The sequence below is a fragment of the Orcinus orca genome, chromosome 9, assembly GCF_937001465.1.
Source record: "Orcinus orca chromosome 9, mOrcOrc1.1, whole genome shotgun sequence".
Classification (NCBI taxonomy): Eukaryota; Metazoa; Chordata; class Mammalia; order Artiodactyla; family Delphinidae; genus Orcinus; species Orcinus orca.
In genome coordinates this window covers 29384933-29405304 of record NC_064567.1, presented here as the reverse complement: position 1 = coordinate 29405304, position 20372 = coordinate 29384933, and the positions used below count along the sequence as shown (strand labels likewise).

Sequence of the window (20372 nt, the reverse complement as noted above, 5' to 3'; positions counted from 1 at the left end):
ATAAAGCAGGCGAAATTATGCAAAGTTCTAATAAACTATTAATGACTAGACACTAGAGTTCATAAATTGCTCAGATGGTTAACAAAAAAAATGTCAGCAAAACTCAGGGCAGGACTGAGAACATCCAGTTCAAGTAGGAGAAAGGTAAGAAGTGAACCACAGTCCAAACAGGCCAGTAGAGACCTAGCCTATGGGAAATGGGGTTCAAACACTGTCAGAGCTTAAGACACCTCCTAAATTTCCTAGCATCCCCATGACAGTTTCCTCGTGCCCATTTTTATTCCCTCCCTCCATATCCTCTCAGAAGCAACCACCAATTTGCTTTTGTCACTACAGATTAATCTGCATTTTCTAGAGTTTTATACAAATTGAATCTCATAGTATGCACTATTTATAGTTTGGCCTCTTTCACTCAGAATAATTCTTTTGATTATTACCGATATTGTTTTGAATATCCATAGGTACACAATAGGAAAAGGAATATGCCTTGGTACCGTATCTAAGAAATTGCCTGATCTGGGGTTATGAATTTTTTCTATATTTTCTTGTAGGAGTATTGTTTTAGTTGTATATTTATGTTTGTGATCAATTTTGAATTACTTCTGTTCATGGTCTGAGGTATGGAACAAAGTTGCCGGGTTGGGGGGAGTTTTTTTTGTTTCTGTGTATGGATATCTAAATTTTTCAGTGCTATTTGTTGAAAGGAAGGACTATCCTTTTACCACTAAATTGTCTTTGCCACTAAATTGTCTTTGCACTTTGCCACTGAATTGCCTTTGCACTTTTGTCAGAAATTAGCTGTTCTTATATGTAGGGTTTATTTCTGGACTTTTCATTCTGTTTCATTGCTCTATTTGTCTGTTTTGACATGGGTACCACATAGTCTTAATAGCATTATAATATTTTTTGAAATCCGGTAGTATTCATCCTCGAACTTTGTTCTTCTGTTTCAACTTTTAAAAAATATTTTAATTCTTTTGCATTTTCATATGAATTTGAGAATTAGCTTGTCAATTTCTACAAAAACACCTTCTAGGATATTGATGGAGATTCTATTGAATCAAGAGATCAATTGAGGGCAAATTATCATCTTAACAATAATAATAAGTCTTCTGATTCATGAACGTGCTATATATCTTCATTTCCTTAGGTATTCCTTAATTTCTCTCAGAAATGTTTTATAGTTTTCAATGTATAGGTCTTTCACATCTTTTTTTATTCCAAGAAATATCTTTAACTTTTAGTATTTTAATGTAATTGTAAATGGTACTTGTAAATTTCAATTTCTGTATGTAGTATATAGAAAACAATTTAGTTTTTCATATTGACTTTGTATTTTGCATTCTTACTAAAATTGCTTATTAGTTCTAGTAGTTCTTCTGTAGATTCCATTGGATTTTCTACAGAGAGAATCATGTGGTCAGCAAATAGAGTCTGGATTCCTTTTATTTCTTTTTCTTGCCTTGTATAATAAAAAAAAGTTCTTATATATTTACTCATGCAGTAGGCCCTCTATTATCCTTTGACATTTCTTGTAGTATGGTCTTCAGGCAATGGATTTTTTCAGCTTTTGTATGTCTGAAAAAGTCTTCATTTTATCACCATTGAAAAGATATTTTGTATGGGTAGAGAGTTCTAGTTTGATGATGTTTTCTTTCAACACCAGATATTGTTCCACTGCAATCTTGCATACATTGTTTTGTCAAGAACTTGACTGTCATGCTGATGCTTGTTCTTCTCTACATAAGACTGTTTACCTCTGGCTCCTTTCAAGATTTCCTATGTATCACTGGTTTTGAGCAAATTGATTATACTGTGCATTGGTGTAGTTTTTTTCATGTTTTGGTTGAATATTAAGGTTGGGGTCCTTTGATATTCTTGGATCTTTTAAAATCAAACTTGGGAATTTTTCTAACATTATTTCTTCAAATCCTGCTTTTGCCCCTTTTCTTTGAGGATGCCAGTTACATGTATGTTAGACCATTTGAACCGGTCACAGCTCGATGATGCACTTTTCACTGTTTTTGATTTTTTTTCCCTATCTCTGGCTTCCTTTTGGTGTAATTTATATTGCTATGTCTTGAAATACATTAGTTTTTTCTTCTGCAGTGGCTAATCTGCTGTTAGTTCTAGCCAGCATATCTTTCATGTCACACTTTATAGTTTTCATCTCTATAAATTTGTCTTTATTAAAAATATCTTCCCTAGCTCTACGTAATTTTTTAACACATGGACTACCACAATAATTATTCTTTTAATATCTTTGCTAACTTTAACATATATTCTGGATCTATTTCAATTTATGTTTTTCTCCTCATCAAGGGTCACATTTTCTTGCTTTTTAGCTGATAATCTTTGATTGAATATCAGATTTTATGAATGTTCCCTTGTTGAGTGCTCCAGCAAGGAAACGTTTATATTTCCTTAAATATTCTTGAGCTTTGTTTTAGATGTAGTTATATTATGTGGAAATAATATGATAATCCAGGGTCTTACTTGCCAGTAGAGTCATATTTATTCGAAGGCTAATTATTCTCCACTACTGAGGTGAGACTTTCTGAGTACTCCACCCACCTCCCTGTGAATTATGAGGCTTTCTAGTCTGCTGGTGAAACAGCACAATTCCCAGTCCTATGTGGGCACCAGGCACCATTTACTCTAACTCTTTTGAATATGCTAAGCAGTACTCTTCTGAACACTCAAAGGGGACAGTCTACATATCCACTGAGCTTTTTGTTTGTGCATCTCCCTCTCCCACCACCCTGTCCTCCAAACTCTTACTGCCCTGGTCTCCTGGTATTCTGAGCTCCACCTTTCCTCATTATGGACTTCTCTAGGCTCTGCTTAGATTCTCCCTTCTTTCACCACATCTTGGAAGCTCTCTCAAGGCAACGAGTTGGGAAAACCACAGCACTCACCTCATTTGTTACCAGTCTCTTATAGATCACTATCCTTTATTGCTTGATGTCCAGTGTTTTAAAAACCGTGTTTCAAATATTTCATTATTGTTATTTTTTCAGGCAGGAGGGTAAATTTGGTCCCTGTTATTCTATCTTGACTGGAAGTGGAAGTCTTATTTTGCACTCTTAATGTTGATAGGGTTAGACTAAAGAATCTCTTTTCTTATAGAAACAAAGACAGTGTGTATACCTTCCAAATTTTTAAACTAAAATAAAATTTTAATTAAATACATTTAAAGGACTCTAGCTTGTCCTTTAGATAATATCTATCAAAAAAGAATGTGTCAGGACTTCCCTGGTGGTGCAGTGGTTAAGAATCCGCCTGCCAATGTAGGGGACACGGGTTCGATCCCTGGTCCAGGAAGATCCCACATGCCGCGGAGCAACTAAGCCCATGTACCACAACTACTGAGCCCCCGTGCCACAACTACTGAAGTCTGCGAGCTAAGGCTCATGCTCTGCAACAAAAGAAGCCACCACAATGAGAAGCCCACACACCACAACAAAGAGTAGCCCCCACTTGATGCAACTAAAGAAAGTCTGCACACAGCATTGAAGACCCAATGCAGCCAAAAGTAAATTAAAATTTTAAAAAAATGAATGTGTCACACATATACGAAACAGATGAGTATAACTTTTGAATATACACAGAAAATCAGGAATAAGTACAAGTTAGTAAAATTCAGCAATATATTAAACTGACAATATGTCATGACCAAGAAATTAAAAATAATTTAGGAAATTTGTTAATACAATAGCTCTCTTGTAAAGCAGTTAAGAGCATGGACTCTGAATTTAAACAAACCTGTTAAAATCTCAACAATCACTTACTGGTCATATTGGGTTGGCCAAAAATGTCGTTCAGGTTTTTCCGTAACATCTTACCCAGACAAACTTTTTGGCCAACCCAATATAATTCTGGGCATGTTCCTTAACATTGCTGATCCATACTTACCTTACCTTTATTATAAAACTGACTTCCTTGGGATTACGAGAAGACTAAATGAAACACTTTGACCCACTCAGCAAAAATGTTTTTGATACCACATATTTTTTTAAAGTTACTTCCTGGAATATGCATGGAAATTGCAACGTTAGTAGTGATCTGCTCCAATCTCCAACTCTCCAGAGATTTCTTCAGGGAGGTGTACTCAGCTTTTACTCTGTACACTCCCGGTTAAACAAATGTAGATTTAAAAGTTCAAGGATTGCGGGTTAGGCATAAAAGCATTTTATAAATCTAAGACACTATTATATTATTAGGCCACAGGTACAATTTAATAGTTCACTCAGACATTTATAAGACTTGGCCAAGCTCTAAATGCATTCTGCATATCCAAGCTACATCCATTTATAGCTAAAAAGTACTTAGCCTTTGATAACCCAGTGTCCTATCTCACTCAAGAACAGATGACCTCCTTTAGAGCAGTTCCTCCTTCTTGAAATCATTTTGGACAATAGCTTTTGATTCATTTAACCAACTCACAATTCATGCATATATTAAGTCATATACACAGTGAATAGATTTATAACATACGTAAGAAACACTGTCTAGGCTTATGCAAAATGCTGAGTGGGATATGAAATGGCATAATGTTTTCTTTCATGAGAGACCAGATGTATAAAGATAAAATACTAATACTATAAATGAAAAATAATATAAAATAGAAAATGCAAGGACCAGACTAGCAACAAATAAATACTGAGCTCAGAGGAGGACAGATTGGTGTGGGGTGAAGTGGTAGAGGAAAGCTTCACATAGGAAGTAGCTGTTGAGCTAGGACCTAAAAGATCGAGTGCAAGGTAAACTTGTGGAGATGAAGGCATGTCAGGGAAGCTCCACAATGCAAGCAAAATCAAGGAGGCAGGGGATGTGTGGGATGATAGAGGCAATGAGTGAACCATGGTTGGCTCATCTGGCAGTGTATAGTGACAAGTGGGAAAGTTTTAGGGTATAGGTTTGAAAGAATAAGTTCAAGTGGAAGATTTTATCCTGCAGGTAATTAGGAATGCAGCAGAGATGGCTGGTTGACACAAATACCCACTATCCTCTCTTTCTATTGTCATCGAATTTCCTGGTTTAACGGGTTACATGTATATCTGGAACAAAGACTATTTCCCACCCACCCCTCCACCTATGAGATGTGAATGAAAGCCGTGTATGCTACTGCTTCTGGGTATGTCCTCAAAGGGAAGAGGCATGCCTCTTCCCCTTTCACTTTCCACTTTTCTCCAGCCTGCTGCCTGAACTGTGAAAGTAGAGTGTGCCACCTGAGACCAGGTGAATGAGAACACTGTGGAACAGCCGAGTAGCCAGAGAGGAGTCTGAGTCCTTGACACCCTCAGGCAACCAACACTTGGGCTACTCACACACGTATGTTTTATTAAATATAAAGTCACTTCTATGTCGTGTAAGTCACTGTATATTACAGCCAACCCTGTGTGCTGAACTATTGCTTCCCTTAGCCAGGCAAGATCTAGGCTGGCCAGTCACCTCCGACCTTCATGTACCCGGAGTGTTATAGAAATGACTTCTACACTAACAAATTGGGAAACTCTGTCTTAGTTAAAACAGGGAACCCCTGGAAGAATCTGAGTAAGGAAGTGACTTGCTAAAAATTGTGTTTTACAAGAATTAATTTGAGTAACATATAGCAGATCAGTGTTGCCTGGGGCTAGAGGTGGGGATTGGAAGAATTTATAGCAAAGGGGCATGATGGAACTTTTTGAGGTGAGGAAATGTGCTATATCTTGATTGTGGTTTTGGTTATGAGTATATATATATATATATATATATATATATATATATATTTGTCAAAACTAACTAATACTTAAAATAGGTTATATATATATGTGTGTATATAAATATATATAACCTCAATAAAATTTATTAAAGAACTTAAGTTGGCTGTGTGTGCAAAATAGGTCAATAGGAGGAGACAAGAGGTAGGGAGAACAATTTATGACTTCAAACAAACCTTTAGATTGTTTAGACTTGTTCTGGGGAAATAGTGGGAAGAATGAAATTAATAGACAAAAGACTCATTTTGAGGGAAGAAGTAGCAGAATTTGGAGACAAATTTGTCCTGGAAATATTGATTCACATGTGGGAGGATCTGGCTTTTTTTTCTGTGTAAGGCATGAGCTGAGCTTCCCCACAGGCTGGTGAAGATGTCACATCACAAAACGGAGAGGGAGGAAGATTGAGCCCACTCACTAGTTAAATATACTTCCTCAGTCTCTCCAAGTCCCTCTTTTTCATTTGTAAAATGAGGTTAATGATGCCTATAGATTGCAAAAAAAAGTTGTGAAGAACATAGAAAAAAATGTGGAAAACACCTAGCACCCTCTGGCCTGGCACCTAGTAGGCACCCTGAATGCAAGAGATAAAGAATGGTTGTAGGGCTTCCCTGGTGGCGCAGTGGTTGAGAGTCCGCCTGCCGATGCAGGAGACACGGGTTCGTGCCCCGGTCCGAGAAGATCCCACATGCCACGGAGCGGCTGGGCCCGTGAACCATGGCTGCTGAGCCTGCGCGTCCGCAACCTGTGCTCTGCAACAGGAGAGGCCACAACAGTGAGAGGCCCGCGTATCGCAAAAAAAAAAAAAAAAAAAGAATGGTTGTAATCACACATTATAATAGAAAATAAATGAGCTTCTAAGATGATACCAAAGACTCTCCATTGTGGTTCTAGGAGGTGCTCGGACGTGAGAAAATAACTCAGTTAATAGGAAAGACAAATCCACTTGTAAATCATGGGATGATAGGAAGGGGCGTCGGGTGAGGCAACATGGCAGTTGGCAGTATGTTTTCTAAAGGAGGAGGCTCCTTCTGCCACAGAAGTTTCAGTGGTGTATGCATTTCTCTTTACCTCCCTTGACTCACCTCCAGGAGTGGGAGTTGAGACGAAAAGAAGCTCTTATAGCATGCTGCTTAAGATTCCCCTCATGTAAGATTTGGTTCTCAGCCCACTTTCTGTCAGGCTTCCTGAGATCTGAAAGCAATGCATAAAAATTCTCAGGCTCGGCAGTGAACTCTCTTGAGCTCCAGACTGGAATTTACAGCCGCCTGTACACACCTCCGTCTGCACGTCCTGCAGGCAGGTCCAACCCAGCATGCCCCAAACCAAATTAATTACCCTCCCACACACCCACTCCCCCTCCAGTCTTCTGTCCACGTTAATGCCATCGCCAATTTCCCAGGTACAAAATCTAGACATTTCAGTTCTTTCGCTTCTCATCTCACACTCCCCAAGATCGATCTGCTATCATTTTTTGTGGATTCATCTGTGCTCTGCACTGTGTTTTTGACTTGTGCTGCCCTAGTGAGGATTCGTCTCTCTCCCGGACCACAGCAACAGCGATCTAGCCAGTCCCCCTCCAGAAGATCCAATGTCCTGCAACTCCAGAGTGCTCCTTACCTAGACTAGCCAAAGGATGGCCCACCCTGAAGAGCTGTGTAATGGATGTACCTGTGCCCCTGCCCCCAGCTTCTCACTTGGCTAATCCAGTTAAATTGCAGAAACACAAATCACTTCCCTTTCTGAAAATACTTCAATGACTCACCATTGAATTTACAGAACAAAGTCCCCAAAGCCAGATATCACTCATTTCCTTTCCCATGGTATCTCTTCAAGCCTTCTATGCTCTGTCTAACCACATTGAATGGCAGGCCCTGCTCCCCAAATAATGTAACTTTTTAACCTCAGAGTCAGTGGCTCATGGAATACTCTGCACAAGCTAGCTAAGCTCTTCCTGACTCAGGTCTCCTCGATGTAGCTACCTTCATTCCACTGTCCTCCATCTCATATTCCTAGGCTGAGTGTTCCTATACTAATCTCATCGGTGGATAGCACGAGTGTCTCTCAATCAGATTTTACAGTGCTAGAGGACAAACACCGTCTCCTGTTGTCATCTCTCAATCTCCAAGGCCCTTTGAATTGACTGAGTCAGTTATTCTCACCAGTCTGAAAATAACTTATTACTTTAAGAAATGGTGATTTTTACAAAAGAAAGCTTTTAAAAGTATCAAAGAAACAGTTATTTGTTTGCAACGTACCCAAAAAGTGAATTCCCTCAACTCTACTATATTAAAGACACTTTTTAAAGTCCCTTGCAGTTTTATTATTCCAGGTGCACTGATACTATAAGAGGCCTTTGTAGTCCACTGCTATAAATGTCATTTGTTCCCATTAAGCAGGATAAGTGTATGAGATGGTTGTCTAAATTAATGTTAACTGTTTTAGACAGTATTAAGTGAGGTAATATATCAAAAATGTAGAAATTTATAGGCAACACCAGAAAATCTACAAACAACAATTGCTGGAGAGGGTGTGGAGAAAAGGGAACCCTCTTGCACTGTTGGTGGGAATGTAAACTGATACAGCCACTATGCAGAACAGTACGGAGGTTCCTTAAAAAACTAAAAATAGAACTACCAGACGACCCGGTAATCCCACTACTGGGCGTATACCCAGAGAAAACCATAATTCTAAAAGACATGTGCACCCCAATGTTCACTGCAGCACTATTTACAATAGTCAGGTCATGGAAGCAACCTAAATGCCCATCGACAGATGAATGGATAAAGAAGATGTGGTACATATATACAATGGAATATTACTCAGCCGTAAAAAGGAACAAAATTGGGTCATTTGTAGAGACATGGATGAACCTAGAGACTGTCATACAGAGTGAAGTAAGTCAGAAAGAGAAAACCAAATATCGTATATTAACGCATATATGTGGAATCTAGAAAAATGGTAGAGATGAACCAGTTTGCAAGGCAGAAATTGAGACACAGATGTAGAGAACAAACGTATGAACACCAAGGGGGGAAAGCGGTGGGGGGGCTGTGGATGAATTGGGAGATTGGGATTGACATATAGACACTAATATGTATAAAATAGATAACTAATAAGAACCTGCTGTATAAAAAATAAATAAAATAAAAATTTTTAAACGTAGACATTATTTATAATTTGGGCTTTTTTTTTTTTTTTACTGAGCTCAATACAATATATGCTTGTTCTTTCTGTGACTATATGTCAAAAGAGAAGCAGCCAAAGTTGACTAATTATTCAAATAATTCAAATAACACTCACAGCTGTCAATTACTTGGGCATTTTAGCGAAATTATGGGAAGTTGAGTTGTTAAGGATATCAGAAAAAGAGATGCTTTTGGTTCTGACTGAGCAAGTTATCTACTCAATTTTTATTTAAATTATGGAAGAGATGAAATCTAGCAGTTGATTTCAAATATTGTATTCCTTAGACTCATTTTCTTTTAAAAATTACTTTAAGAAATTGGGATATCAAAACATTGAGAATATAAATTGACCTAAATGGGCATATGTTTGTATTGTATCAGACAGCTACATTATCAATTAGCTCAAAAGCCAAACTTGAACTGTAAATGGGCACTTCTTTGTCATTTCTCAGTGAAGGCACACACTCTTTTTTTTTTTTTTCCTGTACGCGGGTCTCTCACTGTTGTGGCCTCTCCCGTTGCAGAGCACAGGTTGCGGACGCGCAGGCTCAGCAGCCATGGCTCACGGGCCTAGCCGCTCCGCGGCATGTAGGATCCTCCCGGGCCGGGGCACGAACCCATGTCCCCTGCATCGGCAGGCGGACTCTCAACCACTGCGCCACCAGGGAAGCCCAAGGCACATACTCTTATAGATTACTTTTGGATTTTGGAAATAGTTATTATAACTTTATTCAATCATTTCTTCTCATATTTTTCCCCTTGCTAATATTTTTGAACGGTGAAAGTGCTTACAATGTATAAAAATTAGACACAAATTTTTACTCTTTAGAAAATATTTATTGACACGTTTTAATTTTCTTTCCATTTTCTGAGAAATAAACATAATACACAAAATACAGTAAAATGCACTTTTCCCATTTCAAATAAATATAGTTTACTCTTATAAAAAATTTAATAATCTGTGAAATTCACCATAGTATCTTAATCAGTGAAATAAGGCAAAGAAAATCTCTAGCTAAATTGTCACTTATTTTTATGATTCTCTCAACTTTTTGCTGGGGAAAAGGAAAACTATTCTCTGTAGAATTATATTGAGACTTGGAGACTGCCACTTCTTGTTTGGAGAAAGCAAAGATAAGTTCCTTTACAAAGTGTTTAGTGTCAAAAAGAGTCTCAGTTTGGCAGAAAGATAATATCCAGGTCTTTGCTGAATGAGCTAAGTTATATGTAAACTTTTTTGTTAATACTTCCTAGAGACCAGACTACATTCTGAATTATAATGACTCCTTTGTATCACACTAGTCATTTTTCAAAATTAGTGGTTAAGTATTTAAATTAATAGTTATGTATGTAATATAAACCCAAGACATAATTTTAAAGCTCTATTAACAGGGAAGGTTAAAAACAATGCTTCTATAACAGGACGAATGTATCCATTTCACAATTGTTATGCTTAAAGTTATAAGAACTGAAATCTACTGAATTATACAGACTTAACACAGACTCATATACACATATATCCCTGATCAGTTTAAGACAATGTTTAAGTTTGCTCTTGTAAGTAGTAAGAATATTTTTATTAACCAGCAAAAATCACGTTTAGGTAGTCACCAATCTTCAGAGTGTACTTATGTATAGCCTATTTACCCTCAAAAGAATATATCACCAAGTAATAAAAGTCATTAGTACTGTCTAACTTCCTATGTTAGCAGTTATTTGGAACTTTATATACTAGCAAGCTTATGGAAGTGAATCAAATTTACTATAGCTCCAATCCCACAATAGCATGGCTCATTTACATGGATGCAGAAATGCTGGTCGAACTATGCCAAAGCATAAACCTCAAAGCATAACTGTGTCCAGTAAAAATCTTACACAGGCTATAAAGTGGGTATTACATCAGTCCTCAGCATTATAAAGGGCATCAACTATTGTCCAGGTGGTGCCTTATAATATATATACTTTTCCCACTTTCTTCTATAGGCTGGAACATTATGTGCTTGGGTATCCTTTTATGGCAACATTTTTATTTCTACACACTTCTGAAACAGTTAAGTGTCTGCTCAAAAAATTCACAAGTCCAATAAAATAAATTTGTGGTTTTCTCCTTTGACAGTCTTTATAATTCCTCCATCTCAAAGTGTGTGTTGAAGCTGTTTGCCATGGACGTGTGTTCAAAGATCCTTGACAGGCTTGGTTTCAACAGTTCCACTGAGTGACAAGGCAGGTGCTGATTGGTGTCATTCTTCAGGGCCGTCATTTGGTCTGTCCCAGGCTCCCTTCTATCATAGTAGAGAGCCCAGAGCAGAGTAATGGTGAGAATCATGGCCAGGATCTGTGTCACTCCAATGGAGATCCCCAGAAATCTGAGCACCTGCAGTTGTTTGGTTCCTCTCAAAAAAGAATACATCTTCTTCCCACAACCCTGTAAAAGAAATAACACAGTCAATGTTACTTTGGATGTGTTACAGTGGGTCAAAATAGTGAAAACAAGTCATCTGTATCAGTTAGTGGAACCAAATAACTTGAGTTATAAACTTGAAGACAGTGATTCTCAACAGGGAACCCCTATGAGCAGCTAGCTGGAGGAGAGATAGAGGTGTGCACTCTTTGAAAAGCCTGCCCATGTGATTCTGAAGAGTCTACTCCTTCTGCTGGCTTCCCCACAATCTGAAATTGAGACTGGTATAAAATACAACATCTAGAGCAGGGGTTGGCAAAATTCTTTTTGTAAAGGGCCAGACAGAAAATCGTTTAGGCTGTGCAGGTCACACGGTCTCTACTGCTATCACTCGTCTCTGCCACTGTAACAGGACACAGCTATAGACAGTATGTAAATGGATGGATGTGCCTGGGTTCCAATGAAACTTCACAGATAAAAAGACAGTAGGCCAGATTTGGGGCTTAGGCCATATAGATGGATGACCCCCTGATACAGACTGATCTGAGATTTTTGAAAATAATGTGTCATTATTATTATTATTTGTATTCACTGTTTGATTATAGCTCATTTGGTCAGACAGTTTTCCTTAAAGATCAAGAATGTTTCCCCAGTCTGTTGCTGAAACTTGCCAGTGAGTGGAAATCAATCTGTTGCCTTCCTCCTACTGCACACGTGTGCACACACTTCTGTCCACTGCCTGTAGCAGAAGTACACATGGGGGAATTTCTATCATGACACCAAGTTTTAATTCTACCAGGTAGGGGTTTGAAAGGTACCTTTAGCTCCCCTTCAGGCTAGAGACAGCTGACTTCAAAAGATTAGCAAGGTTTCTGTTTGTGCTTAGTTTTAACTACAAAGGCTAAGGAGTGCCTGTGGTAGATATAGAAGAGATTTCTGAAAGAAGAGGAGAGGAGGGGAAAAAAAGTTAAGAGAAAGAGGAGTCATGACCGAGGAAAATGGGGGGCAGGAGGAAGCAAAGAAAAGAAGGTAGAATGGGTCTAACAATTGTCATCAGTTACCTATTAGGTGATCAATGCATAGGCTACTTGCCCTGTCTCTAGTGAGCCCACAGCATAGAAAAGACAATTTACCCTTCAAAAGGGAAGCTGATTCTAAATTAAAGTGAAAAATCTAGAAAAAGTTAAAATTATAATAAAATTCACGAACTTTGAAGATTCTGAGATTTTTCTCTATTTGGACGATAACAAATTAGCCTGCCACAGTTTCATGGATGTTGCAGAAGACAGAGACAAAGGGCTTTATTACTTATAGCAATAGCAATAGCCAGGGTACATGCCAGTTCCTCAAGTCCCAAGGGCAACATGAAGAAGGCCAGATGATGCCTGCACACACAGAGGATTACATTATGGGAAAGGAACCCCAAGCTTAGGGAACCCTAATATTTTATAATGGGCAGTAAGTGCACCTGCCCCTCATATTGGAGAGAGACATTATCTTCATTATACTAGACAGTAAACAAACCTGCCCTCTTCTCTGAAGGGAGACACCGTCTATCTTCAAGGCTGTTTTCTATGCAAACACCCTTGAAAAGACAGTCCAGAACAAAGGCAGCCAGTGTCTCTACTTGTAAGACACACACAAATGCAAGAGACCCATGGAAAATTATCCCCCAACAAGAACTCGACTTTTTGAAGCTTTTATTCTGAGTTTGGGATAAAAGTGACTCAGTGCTTACCCTGCTGAGGCAGTCACATGAATAAAAGGAAACTGATAATTATTAAAATAACTGCCTCCTTGTTTTATTCCCCAGATTCCATAAGTAACTAAATCAAGGAAAGCAAGACTATTGAATCAGTTGCTAATTTGTGCATTATACTGGAGGAGAGGAATGAATAATATGTAATTCTTAGATTTCCAAAGACACTGATCAGTAAGTGTACCCTCATAAGCCATTGCTCTCAAGAAATAAAAATCATGTAGAATTAGTCACAGACCCATTTCAATAACTACCATTTTTGGTATACTATGTAATGCAAATTAACAGCAAAACGTTAGCAAAGTTTCATCAATTTCACCCAAAAGGAAGTTAAAATATTTATAATTAATACTACTTAACACTGGTTTAGTAAAATCACTTTTCTGGTCTTCATACCTATTTAATACACACACACGGTGTGTGCATGGGTGCACGCACACATGCGCATGTGCGCGCGCACACACACACACACACACACACACACACACACACACTGTGGGAAACCAAAATAGATGTCACAATCTCCGAAATTCAAATATTTTTCAAAGAGTTGCACTCAGGTAGTCTATCAGAGCCCATTCACTCTTATGCTTATGTGTAATTCCAACAAGCATCCTTATAGGACACCATATAGATCATGACCTGTAGAGTCAGAACTGTGAATTCAGATCCCTCCTCCGCTGCTTATAAACTATGTGACTTTGGGAATGTTACTTAATCTCTCTATGCTTCAGTTTTCTCGTCTGAAAACATGAATGATAATAGTGCCTACCTGTTTGGGATGTTGGGAGAATTCAATGAACAAGCACATTTAAACATTTAGAATGTGATCTCACATATGGTAAGAGCTCAGTAGGAATCAGATGTAACTGGTACTTCAGCCCACAGAAGATTAGAAAGCACAAATTAAAAGAGATGCAAAATCTATGAAAAGCAGGTATTAATGGACAAGAAGGAGTACAACACCTTTTTAGAGTATAAAGTACCAAAAGCACAGGATTGTGTCACCACCGAGTATTAATGAAAGAGTCCTTGCCCACAAGAGCCAAGGTGGAGGTCACTGTTTCTCAAGACAGTGATGTAACTATCCAAAAAGATTTTTGCCACTGAGATGATGGATCATGAGCCTCGTCATGAAGCAGAGAAATCTTTAACATAGTTTGAAAAGAGACAACCCAAAATACTTAATTAAAAGGGTTTAGCTTCAGACATTTGGGAAATTAATTTATATTAACTTATCATTTAACATCATTGCTAAGTAATGCAGCACCAGATCATCAAATCCATCTTTAAAGAAATTGATATAAAATGGCTTTGCATTGTTTAGTTGATTCCTTAACTATGTTTTCAGTATTTATTACAAAGATGGTTCTTTAATGGATAAAGAATCAGCGTGCGCATACCAATATGTTGGTAATAATAATAAATTCCACAATTAAAGCTAAACTACTCATGAAATATGTATGCTAATGATTCAACCTTGTGAAATGCTGTAAGTCAATTATTGTTTGATTTCTACCTTTTCAGTAGTCCCTGGTGCTTAAATTTTACCCATATAGTTCTTCCTATTGGTATAAGATCTCCCACCCCTTTAGACTAATTCACTCTAAGCTGAATGTGCCGAAAAGGTAATATTTTCTTTTAATCTGTGACTAAAACAAAGCAGAGATTGATAACTAAGCTACAGTCTACTGTGTTTCATATTTTGGCATCAGGTAAAGTCTCTTTCAATTTTATTTCAAACAATCACATTTACCCAAAAATAAGGTACAGCAAATCATATCATCTAGGATGGTTTGGGAATGTGATATATTAGATAACACCGAATGTTCTAGAGTGGGAGGGGAACTTGGAAGTCAATAATTCAACTTTCTAACTTGTAAAAATATGGTTAAAAAGCACTTCTACAGTGCCATCCACAAAACTGGCAGAGAATAGTCTCTGAATAGTCTCTCCCCTACATAAACAATGAAAGCACTAGCAAAAATTGTGAGAATCAACTTTTTTAGAACTCTGGAAATTAACCAAACACTTGCAGCAATCTGGGGAGCATTTATTCAAGAAAAGCACCTGAACCTCAGTAAGAACAAAAAGGTTTGTGGCATTTTAATTTGCCTTATTCCCATCTCCCCTCCCCAGCTCTGCAGGAGCCTTGAAAACAAACAGCCCACGATTATGGTAAAAACCCGTGGTCTGGCAGCCACCAAAGGCAACAGAATAGGGCTGGAGCTCCTTCAAAGCCCCATTCTCAGAGAATTGTCATTATTTGTCCTATCTGGTGGTTCCCTGGAAGAGCTCACTTGCAAGGCTGTCTTTATTTGACTCGACTTGCAGCTCAACCAGGGCGACAGCCTTTTCGCCTGGGAATAGTTGTCAAAAGCATTTAGAGGTAACTGTTCAACACTGAGGCTGCCTGAGGTAGTGGATAACAGTTGCACACAATGGGCTAGTCAAAAGTTTAAAAGGAAAAACTGGAGAATGTGAAATCCATAGGGTGTTTGGCAGAGCTCTAACATATTTGTGGGGATCTAGAAAGTTACACATGTGAGTAGAGCTCTGCTCAAGCCCAGGGCTGTGCACAAGCTCAGGAAAGACCTAAAAAGGCCCTAAGATCTCACTTCTGGTTAACCTTGAGGCTCTGTACACCCTTGGCAAAGGCTGGGAGACTTACTGGTTCCAGGTATCTAAAGGAAACTTCAGTTCATTCATTAAGTGACCACTAAGCTAAGTGAGCCAAGATTTCAGTGGCCACACAGGACAGCGAGTACAGACTTTACAGAATTAGTTCAGAAAAGTAATTAATGAACAAACACAAACAACAAACTTTGGGGAGGGGGGAGAATCTGATTTCCAAAGTTGCCACATTATATTATTTTAAATGTCCAGTTATCAACAACAACAAGAATTATAACACATGCAAAGAAACAAAAATGTATGGCACACACACACACACACACACACACACACACACACAAAAGCCATCAAAAAAAAAAAAAAGCTCTTCTAAAGAAAAGGACTCCCTGCTTCACTAGACAGCCCTTTCCACACGTGGACAACACTAATTCTTAACAAGCATTTCCCTGTTGAAAACTGTCTTCCTAATAAGGATGCAGTAGTCCTAATTCTGCTCTTGTGACTTGTTTTCCATAAGGTAGAGAGCCATATTTGAAGTGTCATCACTTTCCCTTTAACCACTCGCTTCCCTAGGCTAAATATTCCTATAGCTCTGTCATGTTTTCCAAATATAGATACTTCATCATCCTGATGATTTCTTTCTGGATGGTGTTGATTTTGTCAATGTTCCTTTGAAAATAAAACTGATTTCTAACTCTAAAAAACTAGAAAATGCAATGAAATATTAAGACAATCCAGGCTGTTGTGAATGGGTTTGGATGCCAGTGAAAAAAGCTTTTCAGTTCCACCAGAAGAGTGGACATGGGATTGTATCAATATTGCTCGGTCAGGACCTGGCCTCCTTAGAGATCACTGGGCCCGAAGATTGTCTCCCTGTTGAGGTGGGCAAGGGTCGTTTATTCAAAGCAAAGGTTCTAGTGAGACTCCTCAGTTTTTATAAATAAGTCAGTCTTATTACTTCCTCATTTAGTTTACAAAGATAACCCCTAAACAAGACAGAATTTTAGTATTTAGTTTAGTACTGTTTGTTATCGGAATTCATTACATTATATTTTATTATTCTATATCAGGAGCTCCTCAGAAAGAGGTGTTATCTACAGATTATTTAAAATAAATGAAATCAATTGATGTCTCTAGGTACTCTAAATTGTATCCAAATGTCCAACCAGACCACCAAATTCTGCCACGCTGGAATGTATTAACCTGTGCCCCTGCATATTATTTTCCACTGAAGTGTATTTTAATGTTACTGAAGAACACCATAAGAAATTTCTCTACAAAATTTGTGAAAAATAATATTGAAGATATTTTCCTAGATAACTTAGAGTAGTAGATATAAAATCCCACTTGAAACAAATACTTTTGGATTTTGCTCCCTTTGAAACATTAGAATACTTGCCCTCCAAACATTAAAATGATGCAGGTAATTATGTGTCATTTCACCTGGGCTTTCAGAAAGCTCAGGGGCAAATACGAAAGTCAACCACAGTTATCCCATTTGCCTTCACATGAAGCATATCTAGCTACTCTTTCCTTCATCCTGACTTTCCATTGCTATTTATGTAGCTTTCCCTTCCAGTTTTATCAAGCTATAATTGACACACAGCACTGTATAAGTTTAGGGTGTACAGCATAATAATTTGATTTACATATATCATGAAATGATTATCACAATAAGTTTAGTGAGCATCCATCATCTCATATAGATACAAAATAAAAGAAAAAGAGGAAACATTCTTTCCTTGTGATGAGAACCCTTAGGATTACTCTCTTCACAACTTTCATATATAGCACACAGCAGCGTTCATTATATTAATCACGTGGTACGTTACATCCCTAGTACTTATTTATCTTATCCAATGCTACTTATTTGTATTATTCATCCATTGTATCCTTTTGTTGTAAGCTGCATTAAATCCTTTAATAAAAACAGATACAAAGTATAAATATACAAATAAAAGCACAAATCTCTCTACATGGCACACAATTCGATATTTCTTTGGTAACTTAGGAGGCACTGCAGAAACTTGCAGCATACTAGGTATCATGCTGAATTCCAATGAACTATTTACACAATTACTTAAAGTTAAGGATTAACTTTCCAAAAGAATATTCCTCTTCCTGAGAAGACAGTATTTTTCCAGATTTCTGTGTATAAAATAATTGTCTGCCTCAGCCACTCTTTAAATTCTTCGTAGAAGCAGCTCCAGGGTTTACTGTCCATTCCTCATCACCCTCTTTGAAGTAATTCAGTCTGAACACAAGTTGTGAGCTTATTCTGAGCCAGTCAAATAATCACGCATAAGGTTTATACTTTTTCAGTGTAAACTCGGAAGTTTTTGTTGAAAAGCAAAACACTAAGTCTAGAGAAGAAAAAATGGAAATATGTCTCTGTAATCTATTGTACTGTTCATAGATATTTAGTTGCATAAACAAACATTTCTGTTGAGTGGGTCAAAAGGGGAAATAGAAATGTTAGAGTTCAAAACTGCATTCCATTTCACAAAGGTTTTTTAATTCAAAATAGGAAGGAACAGAATTGCGTTTATTTGCTTTTCTCAAAATAAAATACGCTGAGGTGATTTATCCTGAATATGTTTTTTTCCTAGATAAAGCCACATTAATAACCTCAGATAATTCAAAGGTATGAATAAGACAAGTTAGCTAGTCTACTTTACTTGCTGCAATATTAAAATTCTGGTCGACTGTAAATAACAACACTACCTTTTTATCAGAGAAAAATCACTCAACCCCATATTTCCTGGAATCTATTTGAAGGCATGTCAGGATGCCTCATTTCACTTGAGGAAATTATACACTTGAAATTACTCTCTGATCTGTCTCCAAAATGAGTTTCTAAAATTAGAAGAACCCCGTGGCTTTTCGGTACTCAATATTCACAAGCCACATCAAAAAATTAGGCAGACCTCTAATGTGCTTATGAAGATAAAGTATAAATAAGATCTAGGTGCCAATACATGCCAGTATTGATATTCCTGTTGTTGAGTTTTCATCATAAACATAACTCCCAAGTTTGAAATGACGTGTTAATTACCAGGTACAAATATACAATATTCAGACCTATTTATTTGAAAATTGAAAGCTGAGTGATAGCAGTTCATGAGTTCATGAGCTTTAAAGAGGTTGGAACAAAAGTTCTCCACTGATAATCATAAGCTCTGCAGGGAAATAAATCCTTCCTTAAAAAATAAAATTTAACAGCAAGTAATAAAATTTACTACAGGATTTTCTGTTCTCTTAAGAATAAAGTTAGCCAAACCCATACATAGGAAATGCAGTAGAAAAAGTTTTCATGTAGCTCAAAAGACTCACATCTCATTTAATCCTCACAAGTTCCCCATTAGAGAAGCACAATCCTCAAGTTTAAATGACTGTGTTTATTGAACATTTGTCATTTTCACCAGATATGTGGTTATAAAGAAACTAGCTTCAGCAAACTCAGAAGGTGGTATTCTCCCTAGGGAGGTGAGGTCCAGGGGCAGGCATTCCCTGCCTCACTGAGCAGAACATGTACAAAGCCCTCATCAGACGTCTCTCACTGGGCCCTTCTGTCCTCTAAATATTTGTCCTTAAGAAGTGGGAAGGTGTGAAAACAAGCAAAGTGGGAAACCACATGAAGTCCCCAAAACCCTGACCTAAATTCTACCTTCAACCAACACAAATAGAACTAGAAAATGAGTATTTTCCTGTATTACTAGCAAAATTCTGGGCAATTTGGTTAGTTAAAAATCTAATCATAGATCACTAATTTTTCTATTTACTCTAATAAATATGTTAACAAGTTCCTGTTATTGTCATTAGCTACCACCATGCATTGAAGATTTGTGTTTATTATGTGCCTAGTGGTTTGCTAAGGGTTTCTTAAGTAGCTCTATTTATTTTTATAAAACCATAATGAGGTAGGTACTATTATTATCTCATTTAATAGACAAGAAAATTGAGGTTTAGAAGTGAAAAAAAATCTATAAACACTCAGCCTTCTCCTCACCATGTACTCCACATCTTGAAATTTTAGTGCCTAACTGAAGTATGGGCTTTGGAATCAAATAGATCTGAGTTTAGACACTTACTAGCTCTATGAAATTGGACTAGGTCACCGAGCCTCTTTGTGCCCCACATTTCTCATCTGTAAAATGGAAATAATAATACTGTACCTTCACAGAAATGTTTTAGGGCTGAAATGATATAATGTATATAAAACGCTTGCTCACAGAGTTGTGTATGTGTCTCCTATTTGAAAAATCCAATGTGTACTTTTCAATCCCTAATTTACTTTAACTCTCAGCTATTACTGTAGTAGATACTACAAACCCGCACTATTCTAAGGGTTGTAAACATGCTAATTCACTCACCAAACAACTTGAGATGGGTACTCTGGTTATCCTCACTTTACAGGTAATAAAAATGAAGCACAGAGAGGTTTAAAACTTGCCCCAGGTCACACAGCTACTAAGGAGTAGAGGGAAGGTTTAACCCAAAGAGTCTAGTTTTGGAACCTAGCTTTAACATCTGAACCACGTTTCCTCACTAAGGAAAACTCATTCTTAGAATCCTCTCCTTCTTTGACTTTCAGGACACTGCTTTCCATTTCTTCTCTACCTACAATAGGT

General features: G+C 37.6%; 1 protein-coding gene across 1 annotated transcript in view; it reads right to left on the bottom strand.

Annotated features, from left to right (window-relative positions):
• Positions 1-9762: 9762 nt before the first annotated feature.
• The window catches only part of TSPAN12 (tetraspanin 12), a 66163-nt gene continuing 55553 nt past the window's right edge, over positions 9763-20372 (bottom strand). Inside the window, exon 8 of the mRNA XM_049715226.1 lies at positions 9763-11372. Coding sequence (XP_049571183.1) covers positions 11067-11372 — 306 coding nt within the window. The 3' untranslated portion in view covers positions 9763-11066. The remainder of the gene's footprint in view (positions 11373-20372) is intronic.